Source organism: Pseudorca crassidens, chromosome 7 (assembly GCF_039906515.1).
Source record: "Pseudorca crassidens isolate mPseCra1 chromosome 7, mPseCra1.hap1, whole genome shotgun sequence".
In the NCBI taxonomy this organism is placed as follows: Eukaryota; Metazoa; Chordata; class Mammalia; order Artiodactyla; family Delphinidae; genus Pseudorca; species Pseudorca crassidens.
In genome coordinates, this window is record NC_090302.1 from 86,859,267 (window position 1) to 86,883,943 (window position 24,677).

Below are 24,677 nucleotides of genomic sequence, written 5' to 3' on the forward strand. Positions count from 1 at the left end.
GGTGCAGTGGTTAAGAATCTGCCTGCCAATGCAGGGGACATGGGTTCGATCCCCAGTCCAGGAAGATCCCACATACCGCGGAGCAACTAAACCCATGCGCCACAACTACTGAGCCTGTGCTCTAGAGCCCGCAAGCCACAACTGCTGAGCCTACATGCCACAGCTACTGAAGTCAGTGTGCCTAGAGCCCGTGCTCCGCAACAAAGAAGCCACCGCAATGAGAAGCCCACACACCGCAACCAAGAGTAGCTCCCGCTTGCTGCAACTAGAGAAAGCCCACGTGCAGCAACAAAGACCCAACACAGCCAAAAATAAATAAATAAATTTATCCCTTATAAACAAAATTATAGAGGCCTTCAGGCAACAAAGATCACAGCACTTTTTAATAAATGAAAACAGTTCTGATGCTTTCTGCATGTAATGACTGTAGCCTAGAGTGTAAGAAGGAAGTGGCCAGATGACAACACCAGTGTGGTAAGCAAGGAACAGAAAGCCTCTTAGAGGATTTTGGTCTTTATCCTTAGAGCAGCAGAGTGTCCCTGAAGTGTTTTCAGGAGATTACTATTATGATAAAAATGATTATATTTACATTTTATAAGTAACGAAGCTGCTCTGTGCAGAGTAGAGCCGAACTGAATGGAGAAAGACCAGTTAGGAGGCTTGTTATGAGCTAAATTGTGTCCCCTCCAAATTCATGTGTTCAAGTCCCAACTCCAAGAACCTCAGAATGTAACTTAAGGTAATTAAATTAAAATGAAGCCATTATGGTGGGGCTTAATCTGGGAGTCCAATCTGACTGGTTGTCCTTAGAAGAAGAGAAGGAGATACGAGGAACTCATGTACACAGAGAGCAGCAATCTGTAAGGAGAGAGACCTCAGAAGAAACCAAACTTGCCAACACTTTGATCTTGGAATTTGAGCCTCCAGAACTGTTGTGTCTGGAGTCTTTTGCTCATCATCATGTTTTTGAGATTCAGCTATGTTATTGAATGTATCAGTGATCATTCTTTTTTAATGCTGAATTGTATTGTATTTTATGAATATATCACATTTTGTTATCCATTCATTTGAGGATAGATATTTGGGTTTTCCAGTTTTTGGTTACTGTAAGTAAAAATTTAAGTAATATTTATGTATAAGCCTTCTTTTGACATATATTTTGATTTCTCTTCTGTAAATTCCTAGGAGTGGGATTTCTGGGTTATATGGTAAGTATAGGTTTAACTTTAGAAGAAACTGATAAGCCATTTTCCAGAGAGGTTGTACTATTCTACTCCAACTAGCAACCTATTAAATTTCGTTTGTTTCATATTCTCACCAATATTTGGTATTGTCAGTTTTTTGTTTTTAGCATGTATAGTGGTATCCCATTGCAGTGTAATTTGCATTTTTCTGATCTGTGTACACTTGAAAAAAGTGTTTTTTCTACCGTGGTTGGATGTGATGTTCTATAAATATCAGTAAAGTCAGTTTGGTTAGGTGTTGTTCAAGTATTCTCTGTCTTTACTGATTTTCTTTCTAATTGGCTTACAATTTCTGAGAGAGGAATGTTGAAATTTTCAATTATAATTATGAATTTGTTTATTTCTCCTTTCAGTTCTGTCAATTTTCAGTTCATATATTTTGAAGCTCTGTAATTAGGTACACACACATTGGTGATTAGGATTTTTTCCTTATAAATTGATCCTTTTATCTTTAAAAATGTTCCTTTTCATATCTAATAATCTTGAAGTTTTATCTGGTATTAATATAGACAATACAGATTTCTTATGTTTACTGTATGTTTATCATTTTCCAACTTTTTGTTTTTATCTGTTCCTTATATTTAAGGTGAGTGTCTTGTGGTTAGCATATAGCTGGGTCTTGCATTTTTATCCTTTTTGATAATCCCTGCCTTTTATTTGGAGTGTTTAGTCCATTTATATTTAATGTAATTATTTTGTAAAGTTGGATTTAGAGCTACCATTTTTTGTAAGCTCTAGGATTTTATTTTACAAGCTCATAAGTTTGCCTGTTACTATTTCCTGGATGCTGTCAGAAGACAGGAACAATCTGAGGCATGAAGTTAAGTAACTTACCCAAGCCTACAACAACTAAGTCAGTCGTGGACATGAGATTTAAACCTTGACTTTGGGCTTTTATGCAATGTATTATGTAAGAGATATTCTATAGTTAGATAAATGTAATAAATTCATTTATCATAGCAACAGTCATTTTAATTTTTGTTTAACTGCTCCTTTAGACTGTGAGGTCTTTGATGTAGAATAATTTCTGTATTTCAGTGCTTATTACACTTCTAGCATATAATAGTGTCAAGTGGTTATTTTCTGTGATTGTTATAAATATTAAATAAGAATTCTAACATTTCTGTGCAAAATTAGAAAAATCAAATGTTACAGTTTTTGTTGTATTTAGTTTTCCTTTATTTGTTTGAATGGCTTTATTTTTAACAATATTCAATATAATTTGTATTCAATCTGAGTAAATATTAAGTAATTTTTGTGAGAATGCTCCATATGATAGACCAGGATTAAACATTTATCATAGATAATCCATAGAGTAGATAAACACTCTATGAGTGAGCTGTATCTCTTTGTTATTACGGTTATGTTTTACTTCATTTTTATTTTTATCAAAGTTATATATGCATATTATTTAAAGAGCCAAATATGAACACAGTTCACTCCTGTCTGCCACCCCCATTAGCTGTTCTTCAGAGACAGTCACCTTCAACTCTTTAACTTATCTTCCTAGTTTTTACTTCCATATCTCAAAGAACATGTTTATGCTGCAACTTAAAAATTATCCTTCAAGTTTTTAACATCACTTGTTGATTTCCTCTTAAGGAAAAATGAAGATCTTGCTGTATTTTGCCCTTCTTTTGCTTACTTTACAGTGTCCTGGCTGGCTATTTTGTGGGATAACGAATAGTATATAGGAGCTCCAACAACTTCTTAAACAGACTGTTGAACATTTACCTAACTCCAATTTCCAGAAGCATCTGGTGCTACCATTTAAGAAAGAGCTCAATAATATGAATCAGATTGTTTCTTGGCTTTCTTTACTACTGGCATGGGATACTCCTTCCTCTGTTTTTATAAGTTGTCTTGTTCATCTTCTTCCCTGCTTTTAAAATTTTGTGATTGTTTTCTCCTCTTTTCCTTTGTTCTTGATCTCTTATCCTTTTTCAACTTTATATTAAGAAAATGATCAAACCTTTAGAAAAACTGAAGTAATAGTACATGAACATCTATATACTCAACACCTGTAGTCACCAGTTGTGTGTGTGTGTGTGTATATGTATGTTGGCAAGATATAAGGTAATGTGTGTGTGTTGACTATTAAGTCTGTTTAGTCTCTTCTAATCTAGAACATTCCCTCAACTTTATTTTTTTATTATAAGACATTTTGAGGGGACCAGGCCAGTTGTGTTTTAGGATGTCTCACATTAGATTTGTCTGATTGCTTTCTCAAGGAGTTATGTATTCCTCTAACATATGTAGTTTTGTAAGCTGATTTTGTTCTAAAGACTTAATTAGCTTCAGGTCAGACATTTTTTGACAAGAATACTTCATAAATGATGCTGTGGACTTCATATTACATTATTTCAGGAGATATTAATGTCAAGTTGTTCTACTATTAATGTTGCAAAGTTTGTCCCATAGGCTAAGGAGGTGATCATCAGATCTCTCCATTGTAAAGATATGTTTCTCCCTTTACAATTAGAAGTACTCTGTGGGTTACGCTTTGCTACCATTTCAATATCCTGGTCCCTCAATCCTTTTACTTAGTGATATTAGCATACAGAAATTATTCTTGCCTGAATCAGTTATTTTATTGGGTTTTGCAAAATAATATTTTCCTAAGTTTATCATTTCTTCTACACTTATTAACAGCATTCTCCTATAATTAGAAATTAACTATAATTTCAACCGGCAAAGCAAGGTGAGTGATGCTTGATTCTTTTGCTTTAATTTCCAATTTTCAGACTAACAAATTGGTACAATGGTCATTCGCAATGATAGCAAAGTTTCTCTCCCACTCCCCAACCCCTGTTTTTTGAGTATCACTATGGACTCATAGATTATTGAGGTACAATTGACATGCCATAGAATGTACCCATTTTAAGCATAGAATGGTTTTTAGTAAATTTATAAAGTTGTGCATTTATCACCACAATCCAGTTTAAGAACATTTCCATCACCTCAAAAAGTTTTTTGTTTTCAGTCAATCTCTGGTCCCATCTCGTTCCAGGCAACCACTAATCTACTTTCTGTCTCTAGATTTGCCTTTTCTGGAAATTTCATATAAATTTCATACAATATGTAGTCTTTTGTGTCTGGCTTCTTTCACTTAATATGTTTTTGGGGGTTCATCATGTATGATGTTTCAGTAGTTATTCCTTTTTATTGCTAAACAGTACTATTTTGTGTGTGTATATATATATATATATATATATATATATATATATATATATATATATATATATATATATCTCATTTTGTTTGTCCAGTGAATGGACGTTTGGATTGTTTCCACTTTTGGGCTATTACCAATAATGCTGCTCTGAACATTTACTTACAAGCCTTTGTGTGAATGTAAATTTTCATTTCTCTTGCATAGATACTTAGGAATGGAATTGCTGGGTGGTGTGAGGAAATTTAACTTTTTAAGAAACAGCCATACTGTTTTAGAAAAATAGCTGTCCTTTCCCAAAAGCAGTGTATGAGGTTTACAGTTTCTCTTGCCAGTACTTAATATTGTCAGTCTTTTTTTGATTGACAGTCAAATAGGTTTTCGGTAGTATCTCTTGGGGTTTTTTTGCATTTTTCTAATGATGACTTTTTTTTTTTTTTTTTTGCTGTACGCGGACCTCTCACTGTTGTGGCCTCTCCCGTTGCGGAGCACAGGCTCCGGACGCACAGGCTCAGCGGTCATGGCTCACGGGCCCAGCCGCTTTGCGGCATGTGGGATCTTCCCGGACCAGGGCATGAACCTGTGTCCCCTGCATCGGCAGGCGGACTCTCAACCACTGGGCCACCAGGGAAGTCCAATGATGACTTTTTTATGTGCTTATTTTCCCTTTGTATATCTTCTTTGGTGAAATGTCTATTAAAATCTTCTACCCATCTTTTTAATTGGATTGTCTTAACTTCAACTGTGTTGTAGTAGTTCTTTATATAATTCTGTATACAATTCTTTATCAGGTTATGATTTGCAAATATTTTCTCCCAGTCTGTAGTATGTCTTTTCATTTTCTTAATTGTGTGTTTGGAAGAGCAAAAGTTTTTAACTTTGATGAGGTCCAACTTATCAAAATTTTTTATTGACCATGCTTTTGGTGTCATATCTAAGAAATTCTTCCCTAACCCAGAGTCACAAGATTTCTTCCTACATTTTATAACTTTTATAGTTTTAGCTTTATATTTAGGTCTGTGATCTATTTTTAGTTAGTTTTTGTATATGGTGTGAGGTAAAGGTCTAAAGTAAATTTTTTCATACAACTCCTGGGTTTTTATTTATTCAATGTTTTATACTATCCTATAGTCATGCTTAAATTTTCTAATTAGTCTGGCTCCTGTGTCCTTTGGACATGCCCCCATTTGTCTTTGAATACATCTGTGCTTTCTCACTGTCCAGTATTTCCCCTGCTGCACACCTGAAATCAACTGTTTCACCATGGGAATCTGCTTCCTTTTAGTGGATTGACCACTATGGTTGTTCATTGCTACTGGGGTAACAATCAATTCTAAACCTTTTTAGCAGACAGAGCTATGTAGTACAACTTTTAAAAATCATGAGTTTATATTGATATTTTTTCATTCATAATTAACATGGTATTTATTTCTCTGTTTTATTACTTTTAGAAGATTCCATTTTGTCATTTTAGTCATGTTTAAATGAGTTATTTCATTTCATTGTTACTAAACAAAATCTCTATTTCTTTTTATCTTCCTACACATTTAATTTTCATGGGTTGTCCAAAGCTGTGATCATTTAAATAAGGAGGTGAGAATTCCGTGGAATCAACAAAGAGTAGAGGAAAAAAACTGCAAAACTTCGGTAGAGAAAGCTGCACTCTAAAAATTATATAGACTAAGAAAGGGAAATTTTTTCAACCTTTCCTCCCTTTTTCCTCACTTTATAGTTTGGAATGGTCAGCTGTCATTGTAGATGAAGCTCATAGAATCAAGAATCCAAAGGCTAGAGTAACAGAAATTATGAAAGCTTTAAAATGTAATGTCCGAATTGGCCTCACTGGAACCATTCTTCAGAACAACATGAAAGAATTGTGGTGTGTTATGGACTGGTGAGTAAAAACACTTTTTATTTTTTGGAAAATTATTTAATACTTCCTTAACTTAATGTTACCGTGTTTCCTAATTATTTGTTTCTGAAAAAAAATTATCTGTTTACAGAAGTGTTTGATCCCAAACATAGTATTCAGAGTATAGTGTCCCAGGAAAGCCTATCTTTATTATTCTTGGTCCCTGAAGTAAATATCTGAACTAATTTACCAGTTCCATCATCTTCTTATAGTTGTTCACTAAAATTGTCATAAAGACCATTCTGCTTTCTTGCCTTTTGTTATTGTTATCATTAATAAACAAGTGACTTAGTATATTTTTTAAAGGCAAAAAGAAGTTAGTGATTTCCTATTTAGATAGTTTAATAAAGCCTTAACATTTTTTCTTATTGCCTTTATAAAGGGCTGTGCCAGGACTTTTAGGTAGCATGATCCACTTCAAGAAACAGTTTTCTGACCAAGTAGAACATGGTCAGAGACACACAGCAACAAAAAGAGAACTAGCTACTGGCCGAAAGGCCATGCAAAGGCTTGCAAAAAAGATGTCTGGATGGTTTCTCAGGCGTACCAAGACTCTAATCAAGGATCAGTTGCCTAAGAAGGAAGACCGGGTGAGAACAGCTTTTGTGTATATTATGAATTTCTTGTCGTGTTTCATTTTTTCTAAAAATATTCCTTTTGAAGAGAAAACCTATCTCCTCTGGTATTTTATGAATATAGATTTTTGCCTTTTACTCAGTATGAAAAAAAGTTATATGCAGAATTTCATAAAATATTAATTGAGCCCAGTCATCTTCCTCACTAACTTTACTAACATTTTATCTAACAGGTTTACTGTTAATATACATTAAACTCATTTCTCTTATTTTAGAACAAGAAGGTTTTGATATAATTCTTCCTCAATGAAGGAAGAAGAACTTCTTTCCGTAATGTGTTTTCTGTTCATATTTTGTCCTTCCTATACTGTGTACCATCTACAACCCAGTATACTCTTTGGTAATTTAATTCTAACTACAGGCCAAAGTTGTTAAAAGCTTTTTTTATATAGGTACATTTCTTGTAGAATGCAATGTACAGTTACACAACTAACCTAATTTTAAGAAATTGTAGGAAAATTACAATTAAATTCTGTTAATTGTACAAGAAAATTTGAGGTGTTAACCTTAAGAAAATTTTTATAAAATATAGTGGTCTTTTATAGTTTTTAATCTTGTGGTTCTTCTAGCTCAGGCAATGGAATAAAGTTTCTAAAAATTACTGTGAATTAAATCTAATTAATATTGCCCTCAATAGGGGCAGTCCTATCAAATACCCTAATCTTAGGATATCCTGTTGATTATTATTTTTAAAAATAGATTTGAAAGGAAAATATGATCTTGATATGCAAGTTGGGGAAACTGATACAACATTTGACTTTTTGATCTAAAGCATATATTATCATTCAATTGGAATACTTCATGAACCCCACTTTTTTTTTTAACATATTGAAGTATAATTGCTTTACAGTGTTGTGTTAGTTTCTGCTGTATAACAAAGTGAATTAGCTATATACATACGTATATCCCCATATCCCCTCCATCTTGCATCTCCCTCCCACCCTCCTATCCCACCCCTCTAGGTGGTCCCAAAGCACCAAGCTGATCTCCCTGTGCTATGCAGCTGCTTCCCACTAGCTATATATTTTATATTTCGTAGTGTATATATGTCAGTGTTACTCTCTCACTTCGTCCCAGCCTACCCTTCCCCCTCCCCGGGTCCTCAAGTCCTTCTTTACGTCTGTGTCTTTATTCCTGTCCTGCCCCTAGTATCATCAGAAACGTATTTTTTTTTGAGATTCCATATATATGTATTAGTATATGGTATTTGTTTTTGTTTTTCTGACTTCACACTGTATGACAGACTCTAGGTCCATCTACATCACTACAAATAACTCAATTTCATTTCTTTTTATGGCTAATAGTCCATTGTATATATGTGCCACATCTTCTTTATCCATTCATCTGTCAATGGACATCTAGGTTGCTTCCATGTCCTGCCTATTATAAATAGTGCTGCAGTGAACATTGTGGTACATGACTCATTTTGAATTATGGTTTTCTCAGGGTATATGCCTGGTAGTGGGATTGCTGGGTCATACGGTAGTTCTATTTTTAGTTTTTTAAGGAACCTCCATACTGTTCTCCATAGTGGCTGTATCAATTTACATTCCCACCAACAGTGCAAGAGGGTTCCCTTTTCTCCACACCCTCTCCAGCATTTATTGTTTGTAGATTTTTTGATGATGGCCATTCTGACTGGTGTAAGGTGATACCTCGTTGTAGTTTTGATTTGCATTTCTCTAATGATTAGTAATGTTGAGCATCTTTTCATGTGTTTTTTGGCAATCTGTATATCTTCTTTGGAGAAATGTCTATTTAGGTCTTCTGCCCATTTTTGGATTGGGTTGTTTGTTTTTTTTGATATTGAGCTGCATGAACTGCTTGTGTATTTTGGAGATGAATCCTTTGTCAGTTGCTTTGTTTGCAAGTATTTTCGCCTATTCTGAGGGTTGTCTTTTCGTCTTTTTTACGGTTTCCTTTGCTGTGCAAAAGCTTTTAAGTTTCATTAGGTCCCATTTGTTTATTTTTTGAACCCCACTTTTTAAATGTTTTGTGTAATTTTAGTTATATATCTAGTAGGAACAATAAATTTTAAGTATATGAAGAAAGAGTTGTGCACAGAGTTTTAGAACTTGGTCTCTGAAATCAAATACCATAGGCTTCAATCCTGGCTCCCCTACTTACTAGTTTTATCACCTTGAGCAATTTGTTAAATCTCTCAAAACTTGATTTCTTTATCTTTTTTTTTTTTTTTTACGGTACGCGGCCTCTCACTGCTGTGGCCTCTCCCGTTGCGGAGCACAGGCTCCGGATGCTCAGGCTCAACAGCCATGGCTCACGGGCCCAGCAGCTCCGCGGCATGTGGGATCTTCCCGGACCGGGGCACAAACCCGTGTCCTCTGCATTGGCAGGCAGACTCTCAACCACTGCGCCACCAGGGAAGCCTTGATTTCTTTATCTTTTAAATGGGAATGGTGACAATGGTGCTTGCCTCACATGGTTGCTCTGAAATATGTGATATGTAAGCAGTGTTCAGTGAATATTACTACATGTTTTAGTAACAACTCAACAGTAAAATACTTTGGAATATATTTAACCAAAGAGGTGAAAGACACATATGCTGAAAACTATGAGACATTGATAAAAGAAACTGAAGAAGACACAAATAAATTGAAAGATTCCATATTCATAGATTTGAAGAATTAATATTAAAATGTCCACACTACCCAAAGCAATCTACAGATTCAATACACTCCCTATCAGAATTCCAATGACATCTTTCACAGAAATAGAAAAAACAATCCTAAAATTTGTATGAAATCACAAAAGACCCCAAATTGCCAAATAAATCCTAAGAAAGAAGAACAAAGCTGGAGGCATCACATTTCCTGATTTTAAACTATATTACAAAGCTACAGTAATCAAAACAGTATGGTGCTGGCATAAAAACAGATACATAGACCAGTGGAATAGAATACAGAGCCCAGAAATAAACCCATGTGTAAACAGTCCACCAATATTTTAGAAGGGAGACAGTACTGAATGGAGAATAAAAGACAGTCTTTTTGATAAATGGTGCTGGGAAAATTGGGTATTCACATGCAAAAGAATGAAATTGGACTCCTGTCTTACACCACTCATAATAATTAACTCAAAATGGATTAAAGATTTAAATGTAAGACCTGAAACTATAAAATTCGTAGAAGAAAACATAGGAGAAAACCTCCTTGACATTGGTCTTGCAATGATTTTTTAAAATTAATTAATTAATTTTTGGCTGTGTTGGGTTTTCGTTGCTGTGCACAGGCTTTCATGGCTCGCAGGTTCTAGAGCACAGGCTCGGTAGTTGTGGCGCACGTGCTTAGTTGCTCCGCGGCATGTGGGATCTTCCCAGACCAGGGCTTGAACCTGTGTCCCCTGCATTGGCAGGTGGATTCTTAACCACTGTGCCACCAGGGAAGTCCTTGGTAATGATTTTTTGGATATGACATCAAAAGCACAGCAACAAAAACAAAAATTAACAAGTGAGATTACATCAAACTAAAAAGCTTCTGTACAACAAAAGAAACAATCAACAGAATGAAGAAGCAGCCTATTGAATGGGACAAAATATTTGCAAACCATATATTTGATAAGGGACTCATTTAGAATATATGAAATCTCATACAACTCAATAGCAAAAAACCAAACGATCCAATTAAAAAATGGGCAGAGGACCTAATAAACAGACTTTTTTCCAAAGAAGACACACAGATGGCCAACAGACCCATGAAAAGATGCTCTATATCACTAATCATCAGGGAAATGCAAATCAAAGCCACAATTAGATATCAGTGCACACCTGTCAGAATGACTGTTATCAAAAAGGCAAGAGGAAAAAAAAAAAAAAAAAAAGGCAAGAGGTAGCAAGTGTTGTGCTGATGTGAAGAAAAGGGAACCCCAGTGCACTGTTTGTGGGAATGTAAATTGGTATAACCACTATGGAAAATGGTATGGAGATTCATCAAAAAATTAAAAATAGAATTACCAGCAATCCCACTTCCAGGTATACAGTCGGTCCTCTGCATCTGCAGGTTCCACATCTGCAGATACAGAGGACCAAGACTACACTATTTTATATAAGGGGTTTGAGCATACACAGATTTTGTTAAACATAGGGGAGGTGGGTCCTGGAACCGATCCCCCGCAGATATTGAGGGATGATCGTGTACCTGAAGGAAATGAAATTACTCTTGAAGAGATACCTGAACTCCTGTGTTTATTGCAGCATTATTCACAATAGCTAAGATGTGGAAACAACCTTACTGTCTGTTGACAGATGAATGAATAAAGAAAATATGTATGTATATAGAATGGAATATTATTCAGCCATAAAAAAAGAAGGAAATCTGTCATTTGTGACAACATGGAGGGCATTATGCTAACTGAAATAAATCAGAGAAAGACAAATACTGTATGATCTCACTTATATGTGGAGTTTAAAAAAAAAAAAAAGCTACACTTACAGAAACAGAGAGTAGAATGGTGTTTGCCAGAGGCTCAGGTTTAGGGGAAATGAGGAAATGCTGGTCAAAAGGTACAAAGTTCCAGTTATAAGATGAATAGTTCTGGGGATCTGATGTACAGCATAGTGACTGTAGTTAACAATACTGTGTATACTTGAAAGTTGATAAGAGAATAGATCTTCAATGTTCTCACCACACATACAAAAAGTAATTATGTGAAGTGATGAATGTGTTAACTAACCTTACTGCTGTGGTAATCATTTTGCAATAAATACACATATCAAATCATAGTGTTTTACACTGTAAACTTACACAATGTTGTATGTCAAATATATCTTAGTAAACCTGGAGGAAAATAATAACTCAGAATTTCCCTCTGTACCTTAATCGTTGACCCCATCTTCAATATTCTCATATGCACCATGCATCTTTTTTTTGCAGTAATATTCTATTGTAGTGATACACACATATAAGTATTTTAAAATAGGTGGCTTTTCCCCTATTCACATTCCTCAAAGTCCTAATATGGATATATTTAGTTTTATGACCTTGGTTACATACAGCTATATGTAGAAGAATTTTACCAATTTCCAGTACTACCAGAAATATAAGGCAAACTGTATCCACTATAACTTTGTGGCATTGTTTTCTTATATTTTTTTCTTTTCTTGAATTTGGGCACAAGGTAGCAACTTCTACAAGTTTTGCTTTTATGTGTATTTACTTAATTCTTATCTTTACTAATCTTGGGAATTTATAGCAAGATATCAAATGCAAATGCTTTATCCTGTTTTCAGTAATAGGAAGTTTTTAATTTTTTTCTAAATTTTCAAGTAATTCAGTAAGTATTATCCATACCATTGTTCTAAAAATTTTCCCTTTTTCCTTTTCTAGTTTTTTTATTTGACCTAAACTTTAATCACTTATTTGCATGATGGGCTAATAATATAGACCCCTGAAAAGACCCACAATAATATGTTGAGAAATTTATAAGGAAATTACATACTTTTTTCATATTTTGATTTTTTAAATTAAAGAAAAACTATGAGATTTATTTGGAAAGTAAGTTATAATTTGTATACTTTAGGGTAGGGTTGTAGCATAGAATATGGGAGAATTAGGAGAAATTTTCTTATATTCTCCTATGTATAATGATGTATCCAGAAAAAATATAAATTTATGAGCAGTTTTCACTATTACAGTCTATGAAACCTGATGTGCATTGTGATTATTATTGCTATGAAAAAGATACTAATAGTTACCTTGTATTTTATCTTGGCAGATGGTATATTGTTCTCTGACAGATTTTCAGAAAGCCGTCTATCAAACAGTATTAGAAACAGAAGATGTGTCTTTGATACTTCAATCTTCTAAGCCTTGTACCTGCAGCAGTGGCCGAAAAAGGAGAAATTGTTGTTATAAGGTAAGCATTTCCGTACGATATCCTTACTATCTTGCTTTTGATTACAGAGTACTGTATTCTAATAGTATCAAAGTAAGTAGCAGATAAAATAACTTTTCCTCACATGGTTCTTTAGTTTTAGTAGCTGTAATTTAAGAAAAGGGAATAATTTTGCAAAAGATTTTACAATATCAAATAGTAATCACAGCAAAATACAATATTCAGTATCTTTTCAAAAAACTAGTTTTTAAAAGTAGCTCCAATTTTATATCTTCCCTTTCAACTGTTACTGGGAAGTATCCTGCTTTAATCTTGAAATTTCATTTCATTTCCAGTAAATTTCTCATTATCAATGGATAATACTTCCTCTTTGACAGCAGGCTTAAAATATTCTGATCTGAGAGTGAATGTTAATTTAAAAGAAACTGTATCAGTACAGTAAAGTATTTTATTTTTATTTGGAAACAAATATTCATTTATGCTTTTTTAAAAAAATCTATGTATTTCCTGCCCTTTTTTCACCTTGCTACTTTATTATCAACTCACATCCACATGCATAGAGGGACCATAAGTAAATATTTATCTAGATTGGTATTTATTCCATATCTCATTTATTTTGCTGACTTTAACCACTTCACATTTTTGTAATAGCACAGTTTCCTAGAAAACTGGAATGGGTGAGCGGAGAGAGTAAAGGCTTCTATGTAACACCATCACCACACTGTAGAGTTTTATGACCAGGAACCTCTTATGGCAGCATTTCTATCACTGTGTATACTTCCTGGAATGAGGACTTTCTCCCCTCTTTTATTAAAAACATCATTGTGTATGTTTCACCAAAACTACGATTCCACATTAGTGATTCATGGATATTTTGTATATCAGTTGACCATTATTTTCTCAGAGCGTATTGTGCCAATAGTAACCGGATAATAAGTATTATTGTAAGTGGCATATTTTGTGATGTAAGTAGTTACATAGCCATGTTAGTCCCTTGCTTATTTTTATTTTCTGTACTTTTCTGGTTACAGACCAATTCACATGGCGAAACAGTGAAAACCTTGTATTTCAGTTACCTTGCAGTCCTTCAGAAGGTAGCTAACCATGTTGCATTACTGCAGGCTGCTAGCACCTCCAAACAACAGGTTTGGGTTGACTTTTTAAATTTCTTTGTGATGCTATTTGGTATAAGTATTCTATATTTGGTATAAAATTTCTTAGCCAAATACCCTTAAGTTATTTTTGTATGAAATTTAAGAGGTAACTGACTTGCTTGTTTTTTTAATTTAGGTGTCAAAGAAGTATATGCACTTAAAATTTTAATCAAAGTGAGAAAAGTTAACCTTAAATTAAAATAACTTTTTTATGCCTCTGATAATGTTGATATATTTATTTTCCTAACATCTTTTGATATAATTACTAATTAAAGATATTTGATGAGTCAGTCCTAATTCCACTAATAATGTGTCTAATTACATTTATCTTATCTACTGGATTAAAATGAGGATTTATAATAATCTGTATATTAAATATTAGGAGTGCTTCCCAAACTAACAAAAATCAGTAATTTCAAAATTTAGGCATACATGCAGTCGTTTACTTTAGGCATTTCAATTGTGTCTTATTCTAAAGCACAATGTAAATAAAAAAGATCTTTTTAAAACTTTTTTATATAATGATTTTACATTTTCTTTTTGTGTGATAGGCTTGAGGCTGTTCAAATGTTATTTTAAAAGACTGCTCTTTGGGAAGTATTCAGTTCCTTATTTTGGAAATCTTTAAAAAAGGTTAACAGCAAAATTAATAGCTATATCACTATCTCAGAACTCATCAAAGCCATATATGATTAACATATCACTTTAAGGTTTTCTGAATTAGAAAAGGTAAAATCTTCAACCTAGGAAGGAATATATATTCCTTCTAAATAGATTTTTTTCTTAAATGATTTCAATTTATACAGGTTTAAATTGTGTTGAGATTTCTTTTCTCCTACCTTTTCCCCTTAAGGAAACACTTATCAAGAAGATATGTGATCAGGTATTTTCCAGATTCCCAGATTTTGTGCAGAAAAGCAAAGATGCAGCCTTTGAAACACTTTCTGACCCAAAATACAGTGGAAAAATGAAGGTAAGTATTCTTCTTTCAGTTTGCATACATGCAAGGATGATATACAATATATTTATCAAATGGTATGACAGGGACACCAATTTATCAGAACAGATGCCCAATCATTCAGAAGAGATAGTGACCAAAGACAACTGGTATAATTGTATCAGCTCACTACGAACCCTGCGTATGATAGATTTCTCAGTTAGTAGTAGTTATATCAAGTGTACTTCAAACTTTCCTTATTGATGTATTGGATTCATGCCCTGTTAAAAATGTATGCTGTCACCACATATATAATATCTTGTCTTCAAATGTTTAAGAAAGTAATCTACCAGAAATAAAAATGTTAATGCCAAATAAGAGGATGAGGATAGCCAGTAGTTCCAAATTTGAGAAAGGAACTAACTACTTGAAGAGTTCAAGGTGGACAGGGCCTCTATGTCTAGACCGAATTTTCTGGCTCTTGTTTTTACTTGCCGACCTAGATTGTAAGGTTGCTAAATCTCATTTGTGGCAAGTGGACATTTGCTGTATACCAGAAAACTGACCTGTTGGTGCTGCTCTTGATGGTGTATTACTGAGGGAGGGGTGTGAAAAGTAAGGCTAGGTTCTCCAAACATATCCAGGCCTTTGGGCATTTCTTGTGACAGCTGTGTGAAATACAGCTTCAAGCCACCTTGCAATAGAATTTGTTTGTTTAACACTTTAATAACTATCAAGAAACTATTTATGGATTCAGATTTTTACAGAACAATTCCCAATTATTATGTTTTAATTAAGAAAAAATAAATTATTTCTTTTGGCAAAAAATAAAAAGGAAGTAATTTAAAATAGTCAGGTTTTTTTCCCCTTAAAATGCACATATTCTTAAAACATAATGTACATAAGCACACAATAGTTTAGTTTGCTTGGACGTCTAAACTCAATGAAATAAAATAAAAGCTAGGAAGAGTACCTTAAAAACTTGTGTATTTTTTTTACTGAGATGTAATTGACATCTGACATTGTATTAGTTTTAAGTGTATAATATAATGATTCGATATATATATGTGTATATTGAGAAATGACTGCCCCATTAAGTTTAGTTAACATTCATCACAATACATATTTACAATGTTTTTTCTTGGGCTGAGAACTTTTAATATTAGCCACTTTCAGGTATCAATGTAGTATTGTTAACTATAGTTACATACTGTACGTTACATCCCCAAGAACTTATTTGTCTTATAACTGGAAATTTGCACCTTTTGACCACCTTCACCCATTTTACCCACTCCCCACCCCCTGCTTCTGACTACCACTAATCTGTTCTCTGTACCTATGAAGGTTTTTTCTTTTTAGATTCCACTAAGTAGGATCATACTGTAATTGTCTTTCTCTCTCTGACTTATTTCACCTAGCACAGTGCCCTCAAGTTCTAACCATGTTGCCACAATGGCAGGATTTCCTTCTTTTTCGTGGCTGAATAATATTCCTTGTGTATTTTACACACACACACACACACACACACACACACACACACACACACATATATGTATCACCTTTTCTTTATCCATTCAGTTGTCAATGGACATTTATATTGTTTCCATAGTTTGTCTATTGTAAATAATACTACAGTGAATCTGGGGAGGTGCAGATATCTTTTCAAGATTGGTTTCATTCTTTTGCACATGGCTGTCCAGTTTTCCTAGCACTATTTATTGAAGAGAGCCTTTCCCCATTGTATATTCTTGTCTCCTTTGTTGTAAATTAAATGACCATATATGCACAGTTTATTTCTGGGCTCTCTATTTTGTTCCATTGATCTATTTGTCTGTTTTATGCCAATATCATACTGTTTTGATTATTTTGGCTTTATGATATAGTCTGAAATCAGAAAGTGTGGTGCTTCCACCTTTGTTCATCTTTCTCAGGATTGCTTTGGCTTTTTGGAGTTTTTTGTGGTTTCATACGAATTTTAGGATTGTTTTTTTCTACTTCTGTGAAAATCATCATTGGAATTTTGATAAGGATTGCATTGAATCTATAGATTGCTTTGGGTAGTATGAACATTTTAACAATATTCTTCCAATCCATGAGCATGGAACTGAGCACTTATAATCCTATAATTTAAGCCAATAGAATATTTCCAGAAATCATGGCCTTCTCTGAAAACTTCATTATTCATGGCTATTTATTTAAATTTTATTCATTGTGATTCTTCACTAAAAATTTACCACTCTTGAAATTAAATGGAATTTTATTACTCTGTACTTTATATTCTTATATATCCATTAACTATATGATTTAAAACATACTGTTAGAGTTACTTATTTAGGAATAACAGTGTTTGATTAAGATAATTATTACATTTATTTTTATTATGATTTTTAGAAGGGAATTATTTCCAGAGGCTGGGTGTGTGTCTATATGAGAAGGAAGCCTGCACTTTACTTGTTTTGTGGGAGAACACCAATAAAACAGAGACTGATGGTAGTAAGCTAGGGATATGTTTTCAAGACTGTGTTTCATCATTTGATTAGCAACATCATCTCATGATCTAGTAATACAAAACTTACAGGCTTATAATGGAATTATTTCCTGTGGGGTTAAGAACTCCAAATTGCATGTACTTCTTGAATTCAGGTGATAAACGATCCTAGATCTGCTTCTTTTATTATAGGTTAGCTGGCAACTGCAGTTTATTTGTGGACATAATACCTACTGTACCCATCATAGCCTCAAAGCTATACTTATGAACTCCAGCTCTTTCTCTTAAGTGCCAAGGTCGTTTTTGACCTCAACTATTCAAGGGGATGGGCACAAAGTTACACTCATTCCCCTGATGAGAAGCCTCATTTTCCCTTTAATTCCCTTGGGAAATGCCACAGAGTCTTATTGTGGAGGGTGGAAACAAGACTAGGAAACCCAATTTAGTGCTGTTGGAATCATACAAGGGTCATGTTCATCTCTAGGCCTGACTAATTTGAGAAAAATTAGATCTAAGATTCATTAGCTGTGAACATCCTCAAATTTAGGATTCCCTTACAGGTGGATTGTCTTGTTCTGTGGAGGACAACTGAGTGACAAAACATTGGGTCTGTATTATTAAGACTCCAACTATAGTGACCACACTGTTATTTCTGAAATTTTTAGCTTATAGTTATTCATTTAACTAGTAAGGTTTTTTGGGGGGGTTTTTTGTTTATTAACTAGCCTAATAAAGACCTTCAGTTCAAAAACATTCACTTTCCTTATTACTGTTTTTTGCTTTTACTATAAAATGTTCAAGAATACCTGAAATTGTAATAGGTATGATACCCTCAAACAATCAGAGTGGATTTCTGTGCATCATATCCTTGTCTTAAAATGTTAATGTCTGTAAGAGAATGATAAGACAAGCCACAAACTGGTAGGAATTTATTTGCAAAACAATAAGGGACTGGTATCTAAAATATACAAGGAACTCTTAAAACTCAACAATAAGAAAATAAACAATACAATTTAAAATACAGAAAAGATCTGAACAGATATTTCACCAGAGAAGATATACAGATGACAAATAAGCATATGAAAAAATTCCCAACATCACATGTCATTAGGGAATTACGAATTAAAACGAGATATCACTAGACACCTATGGCTAAATTCAAAACACTGACAACACGCAATAGGAACTCTTATTGCTGGTGAGAATGCAGAGTGGTACAGCCACTTTGGAAGACAGTTTGGCAGTTTCTTACAAAGCTAAGCATATTCTTACCACACGATCCACTAATCATGCTCCTTGGTATTTACCCAAATTAGTTTAAAACTTATGTCTGCATAAGAGCCTGTACACAGATGGTTATGGCAACTTCGTTTGTAATTGCCCAAACTTAGAAGCAACCAAGATGTCCTTCAATAGGTGGATGGATAGACAAACTGTGGTACCTCCAGGCAATGGAAAATTATTCAACAATAGAAAGAAACAGGATATCAAGCGACAAAAAGACACAGAGGCACGTTGAATGCATATTGCTAAGTGAAAGAGCCAGTCATACATACTGTATGATTCCAATTATATGACATTCTGGAAAAGGCAAAACTATAGAGAAACAAATCAGTGGTTGCAAGGGATTTACAGGGAGGGAAGAATAGATGGAGAATAGGGAATTTTTAGGACAGTGAAACTATTCTGTATAATAATGTAGTCATGGATGCATGTCACTATATATTTGTTAGGACCCGTAGAACTGTACAACACAAGTGAACCCTAATGTAAACTATGAACTTTAATTAATAATAATTTATCAGTATTTATTCATCAGCCAAATATATCATCCTAATGCAATATGTTAATAATAAGGGAAACTGTTCAGGGAAGAGGCTGAAGTGGGGGGAGGGAGGGAGGGAATCTGTGGGAGTTCTCTGTATACTCAGTTCTTCTGTAAATCTAAAATTGCTCTAAAATATAAAATATATTAATTTTAAAATGTTAATGAATTATGTGAAATTCAAATGCACATGCTTTATTCAGTTATTTTATTAAAAAATAAAGCTAATACAATTAAAATTTACTTTATATGTTCTCCAAGTATCAATGTTTACCTGATCTGTGACATTTTAATTTACCATTTGCTTGGTTGTCTGAGTAGCTTTTTTTTTTTTTTCCAACTCCACAGCTTTTTTTTTTTTGAGAGATTGTTGCGTAGAGGTCAGAGTTAGCACAATGTCTTTTCTTGCTCAACTATTAAGAATTTTATGTAGAGTATAAATTTTTTTATTTAAAAGTTTAAATGTTTATCATTTAATAAATAAAATTAGTTGTTTATTGTATAGTTCAGTAAAACCTTATACTTAGTACAGAAAATTCCTTTTCTTTCCTTTGTGGTTTGCTTTTCCACAGTGTTCTGGAGCTGTCATTGCCAGAGTGGAAATGCCTTTTTAAAAATAACAGTACTACTCTCATACACAGGTTTTGGATTATTTGTTTCCTTCCTAAAAGCGCTGCATATGGGGGCAAATTATTGGCATTTTGAGGTCAAAATCAAATCTGGAATTCAGGGCTTACTGTAAATAGAGAAACGGGAGAAAATGAGAAGAGGTGTATATCTGACTGATTATTCTGAGAAAATAAATATCAGAACTTTTAGAACCTAGGTGAAATTAAACACATTTTATTATATCTATCTAGAGAAAACTTAAATACTTCCTAAAAGGAATGCTGCTCTGTAATTTAGTTTCTGAACATATTGTAGGTATAAATAAAGTGTATTTTGGAAATTAAATTAATCCATTTAAATGCATCCCATAATCTAAAATGCTTCCTTTTTATTAAAACCAGATGAGATGAAATAAGTCTTTGAGAACTTTACCTCATTATTAACAATATGATGATGAATTTCATGTAATATCTAATACTTTATTTCTCTAACTTGGAAAATATGAAGGGAATTATAAAAGATAACTGAAATTATATTGTATGAAAGTAATTTTTAAGAAAATTTCAAGTGATGTTTATATGCATATAGTATACTTTTTGTTGAAACTGGTTCACTGATGTTCTCTGGTTCCCTTCCAGGTCCTTCAGCAGCTTTTAAACCATTGTAGGCAAAACAAAGATAAAGTTCTTCTTTTCTCCTTTTCCACCAAGGTGAGTTTTGTCTGAAGCATATTCTTGATTGGCTCAACCCTAATTCCTGAGGCATAAAGTCTAAGAGATAAAACAGCATCCAGCCACATTTACTATCTTATGTATCTTCTGTAGGAAATGGTAATGAGGTAAGAAATTTTAAGAGATACTAAAATTTCAATTATATCAGAGTTGCTTACTGTCAAATAGCAAACTCAAAGATAGATTTCTAATTCTCTGTTGATGTTTTTGTTAATAATTAAAGTGTTCTTTAAGACATTTAAGAAATTTTAGAATGTGGAAAATAGCAAAAATAATGTAATATATTTACATAAATGAGTTAGCCATTACTTTTCTTTTTATTCCGTTTTAGTTTAAAAAATTAAAAATTGATTTTTTTCCCCTGAAAGATTGATTTTTTCTTTTTTTAAAACAAAGGTTGCTGAACACTAAAGTCAGTTTCAGTATAATGGGAAGATATATGTGAGTCAGAAATTAGAAAAATATTTGTTGCTCTTGTAATTATAAGAAATTGTGACCAGCAATATTAATACTTAGTAAAGCTCATCTCTATAATGGTATGAAACTTATTAAACCATGAATTTGTCTTTGCACGTCTCTGTATCTTTCCTTTAGTTGCTTGATGTGCTGCAGCAATACTGTATGGCATCTGGGCTTGATTACCGACGACTTGATGGAAATACAAAATCAGAGGAAAGAATCAAGATTGTGAAAGAGTTCAACAGTACACAAGATGTTAACATTTGCCTTGTCTCCACAATGTAAGAAAATAAAATTTGATAACTTGATTTTTATCTAATTGCTTTTAAGATTTAAGGTAATCTTTAAACTATTACTGGGTTTTCAGTGGTTATGCTTGTATTGCTTTGTTTCATTTAGCTTTAAGAAGAAGCAACAAAAATGCTGTTAATTTTGACTGAAATAACAATATCTTGAGTTTTATCTAAACTTTTCTCTCAGTTCCCTTATCACTGAATTCTCTTTATATGTCTGGCTTTATTTTTTTTTTATTTTTATTTTTTGCGGTATGCGGGCCTCTCACTGTTGTGGCGTCTCCCGTTGCAGAGCACAGGCTCCAGATGCACAGCCTTAGCGGCCATGGCTTACGGGCCTAGCCGCTCTGCGGCATGTGGGATCCTCCTGGACCGGGGCACGAACCCGCGTCCCCTGCCAATGCAGGCGGACTCTCAACCACTGTGCCACCAGGGAAGCCCTGGCTTTATTTTTTTTAAATCCAAAAAATGGATGTTTCCTCAGAAATTTTCTGTACTGTTTTGACTCATGTCTTGTGGTTAGAGCAATCAGACTTAATTGCATAATCAAGTTATTAATCAAATAGCTGAGAATGATAGGTAGCAGTGGTTTTCGAACTGTGATCAAGGAACTCTTGAGAACCCACAGTGCTTAGTGGGCCAGGAGTTTCCCTCCTCTGTCTCTACCTGGTCTCAAGCAGAGCAGCTCAACATTTATAGGTTTTATAAAAGTTAAATCAGTTCTAACACCTATTTATGAATCTCTCAATAAACTTTTTAAGAAATACACTCACTTTAGAGAAAGATTTGATATAAACACCTAAGATTAATCCCTTTTGGGGGGTAACAAATCTGTAACTTTCAACATCTAATGTAATAAGTATTTTATAGATGTGCTTCCACTATCTTTCAAAAAGAATTTCAAAGGACTTTTATTTATTTATTTATTTATTTTAAATTGAAGTATAGTTGACTTACAGTGTCATTTGTATTAGTTTCAAGTGTACAGCACAATGATTCAGTTATATATATACATATGTGTGTGTGTGTGTGTGTGTGTGTGTGTGTGTGTGTGTATATATATATATATATATTCTTTTTCAGATTCTTTTCCCTTAGAGGTTATTACAAAATACTGAGTATAGTTCTCTTTGCTATAGAGTAGATCCCTGTTGGTTATGTGTCTTATCTCTAGTAGTGTATATCTGTTAATCCCATCGTCCATCGTCTTAATATATCCCTCCCCTCCCTTTCTCTGTGAGTCTCTTTCTATTTTGGAAAGTTCATTTGTATCTTTTTTTTTTTTTTTTTTAGATTCCACATGTAAGTGATATCATATGATATTTATCTTTCTCTGTCTGGCTTACTTCACTTAGTATGATAATGTCAAGGTCCATCCATGTTGCTGCAAATGGCAGTATTTCATTCTTTTTTATCGCTGAGTAATATTCCATTGTGTGTGTATATTATATATATATATATACCACATCTTTATCCATTCATCTGTTGATGGACAGTTAAGCTGCTTCCATTTCTTGGTTATTGTAAATAGTGCTGCAGTTAACACTGGGGTGCATGTATCTTTTCAAATTATAGTTTTCTCTGGATATATGCCCAGGAGTGAGATTGCAGGATCATATGGTAGCTCTATTTTAGTTTCTTAAGAAACCTCCATACTGTTTTCCATAGTGGCTGTACCAATTTACATTCCCACCAACGGTGTAGGAGGGTTTCCTTTTTTCCATGCCCTCTCCAGCATTTATTATTTGTAGACTTTTTGATGATGGCCATTCTAACTGGAGTGAGGTGATACTTCATTGTAGTTTCGATTTGCATTTCTCTAGTAATTAGTGATGTTGAGCATTTTTTCATGTGACTGTTGGCCATCTGTATGTCCTCTTTGGAGAAATGTCTGTATAGATCTTCTGCCCATTTTTTGATTGGGTTGTTTTTGGATATTGAGCTGTATAAGCTGTTTGTATATTTTAGAAAGTAATCTCAGGGGACTTTTAAAATAAACATATAAAATACAAAAAATGGAAAACTAAGTCAAAATAAAAATTATTTTGGGAACTCTCTGGCAGTCCAGTGGTTAAGACTTGGCACTTTCATTGTCATGGTCTGGGTTCAATCCCTGGTCAGGGAACTAAGGTCCCACAAGCTGCACGGCGTGGTCAAAAAAAAAAGTAAAGTAATATCTGCAAATCAATCAATGTGATATACCACATTAACACATTGAAGAATAAAAATCATATGGTCATCTCAATAGATGAAGAAAAAGAGTTTGACAAAATTCAACATCCATTTACCATAAAAACTCTCAGCAAAGTGGGTATACAGGGAACATACATCAACATAATAAAGGCCATATATGAAAAACCCACAGCTAATAATATACTCAATGGTAAAAAGCTGAAAACTTTTCCTATAAGGTCAGGAACAAAAGGAGGATGCCCAGTTCTCACCAATTCTATTTAACATGGTACAGTGATTCCTAGCCTCAGTAATCAGATAAGAAAGATTAAAAGGCATACAAATTGGAACAGAAGAAGCGAAATTGTCAGTATTTGCAGATGTCATGATTCTACATATAGAAAACCCTAAAGACACTACCAAAAAACTATTAGAACTAATAAATAAATTCAGTAAAGTTGCAGGACACAAAATTAACATACAGAAATTTGTTGCATTACTATACCAAATAACAAACTATCAGAGAAATTAAGGAAACAATTTTATTTACAGTTGTGTCAAAAAGAACATAATAACTAGGAATAATTTTAACTAAGGAGGTAAAAGATATGTACACTGAAAACTATAACACAAATATGAAAGAAATTGAAGACAACACAAATAAATGTAAAGATATACCATGTTAATGGATTGGAAGAATTAACATTGTTAAAATGTCCATATAACCCAAAGCAATCTTCATATTCAATACAATCCCTATCAAAATACCCATGACATTTTTCACAGAACAGATAGTCCTAAAATTTGTATGGAACCACAAAAGATCCCAAATAGCCAAAGCAGCTTGAGAAAGAAGAACGAAACTAGAGGTGTTATGCTTCCTGATTTCAGAATCAAATGTCTGGTACACAAAGCTATAATAATCAAACAACATGGTACTGGTACAAAACCAGACACATGGATCAATGGAACAGAGTAGAGAGCGCAGAAATAAACCCACACTTACATGGTCAATTAATCTATGACAAAGGAGCCAAGAATATACAGTGGGGAACAGACAGTCTCTTCAAAAATGATATTGAGAAAATTGGACAGATACATGAAAAAGAATGAAAGTAGACCGTTTTCTAACCCCACATGCAAAAATAAGCTCAAAGTGGATTAAACTTTTAATGTTAAACCTGAAACCATGAAAG

At 33.6% G+C, this 24,677-nt stretch overlaps 1 protein-coding gene across 6 annotated transcripts in view; it reads left to right on the top strand.

Annotated features, from left to right (window-relative positions):
* The window catches only part of ERCC6L2 (ERCC excision repair 6 like 2), a 139,363-nt gene that overhangs the window by 44,552 nt on the left and 70,134 nt on the right, over positions 1-24,677 (top strand). For all 6 annotated transcript variants that reach the window (XM_067744826.1, XM_067744827.1, XM_067744830.1 and 3 more), the window contains exons 5-11: positions 6,149-6,310; positions 6,711-6,918; positions 12,694-12,834; positions 13,845-13,958; positions 14,821-14,940; positions 20,465-20,536; positions 21,152-21,297. In XM_067744826.1, the coding sequence (XP_067600927.1) occupies positions 6,149-6,310; positions 6,711-6,918; positions 12,694-12,834; positions 13,845-13,958; positions 14,821-14,940; positions 20,465-20,536; positions 21,152-21,297 (963 nt within the window). The remainder of the gene's footprint in view (positions 1-6,148; positions 6,311-6,710; positions 6,919-12,693; positions 12,835-13,844; positions 13,959-14,820; positions 14,941-20,464; positions 20,537-21,151; positions 21,298-24,677) is intronic.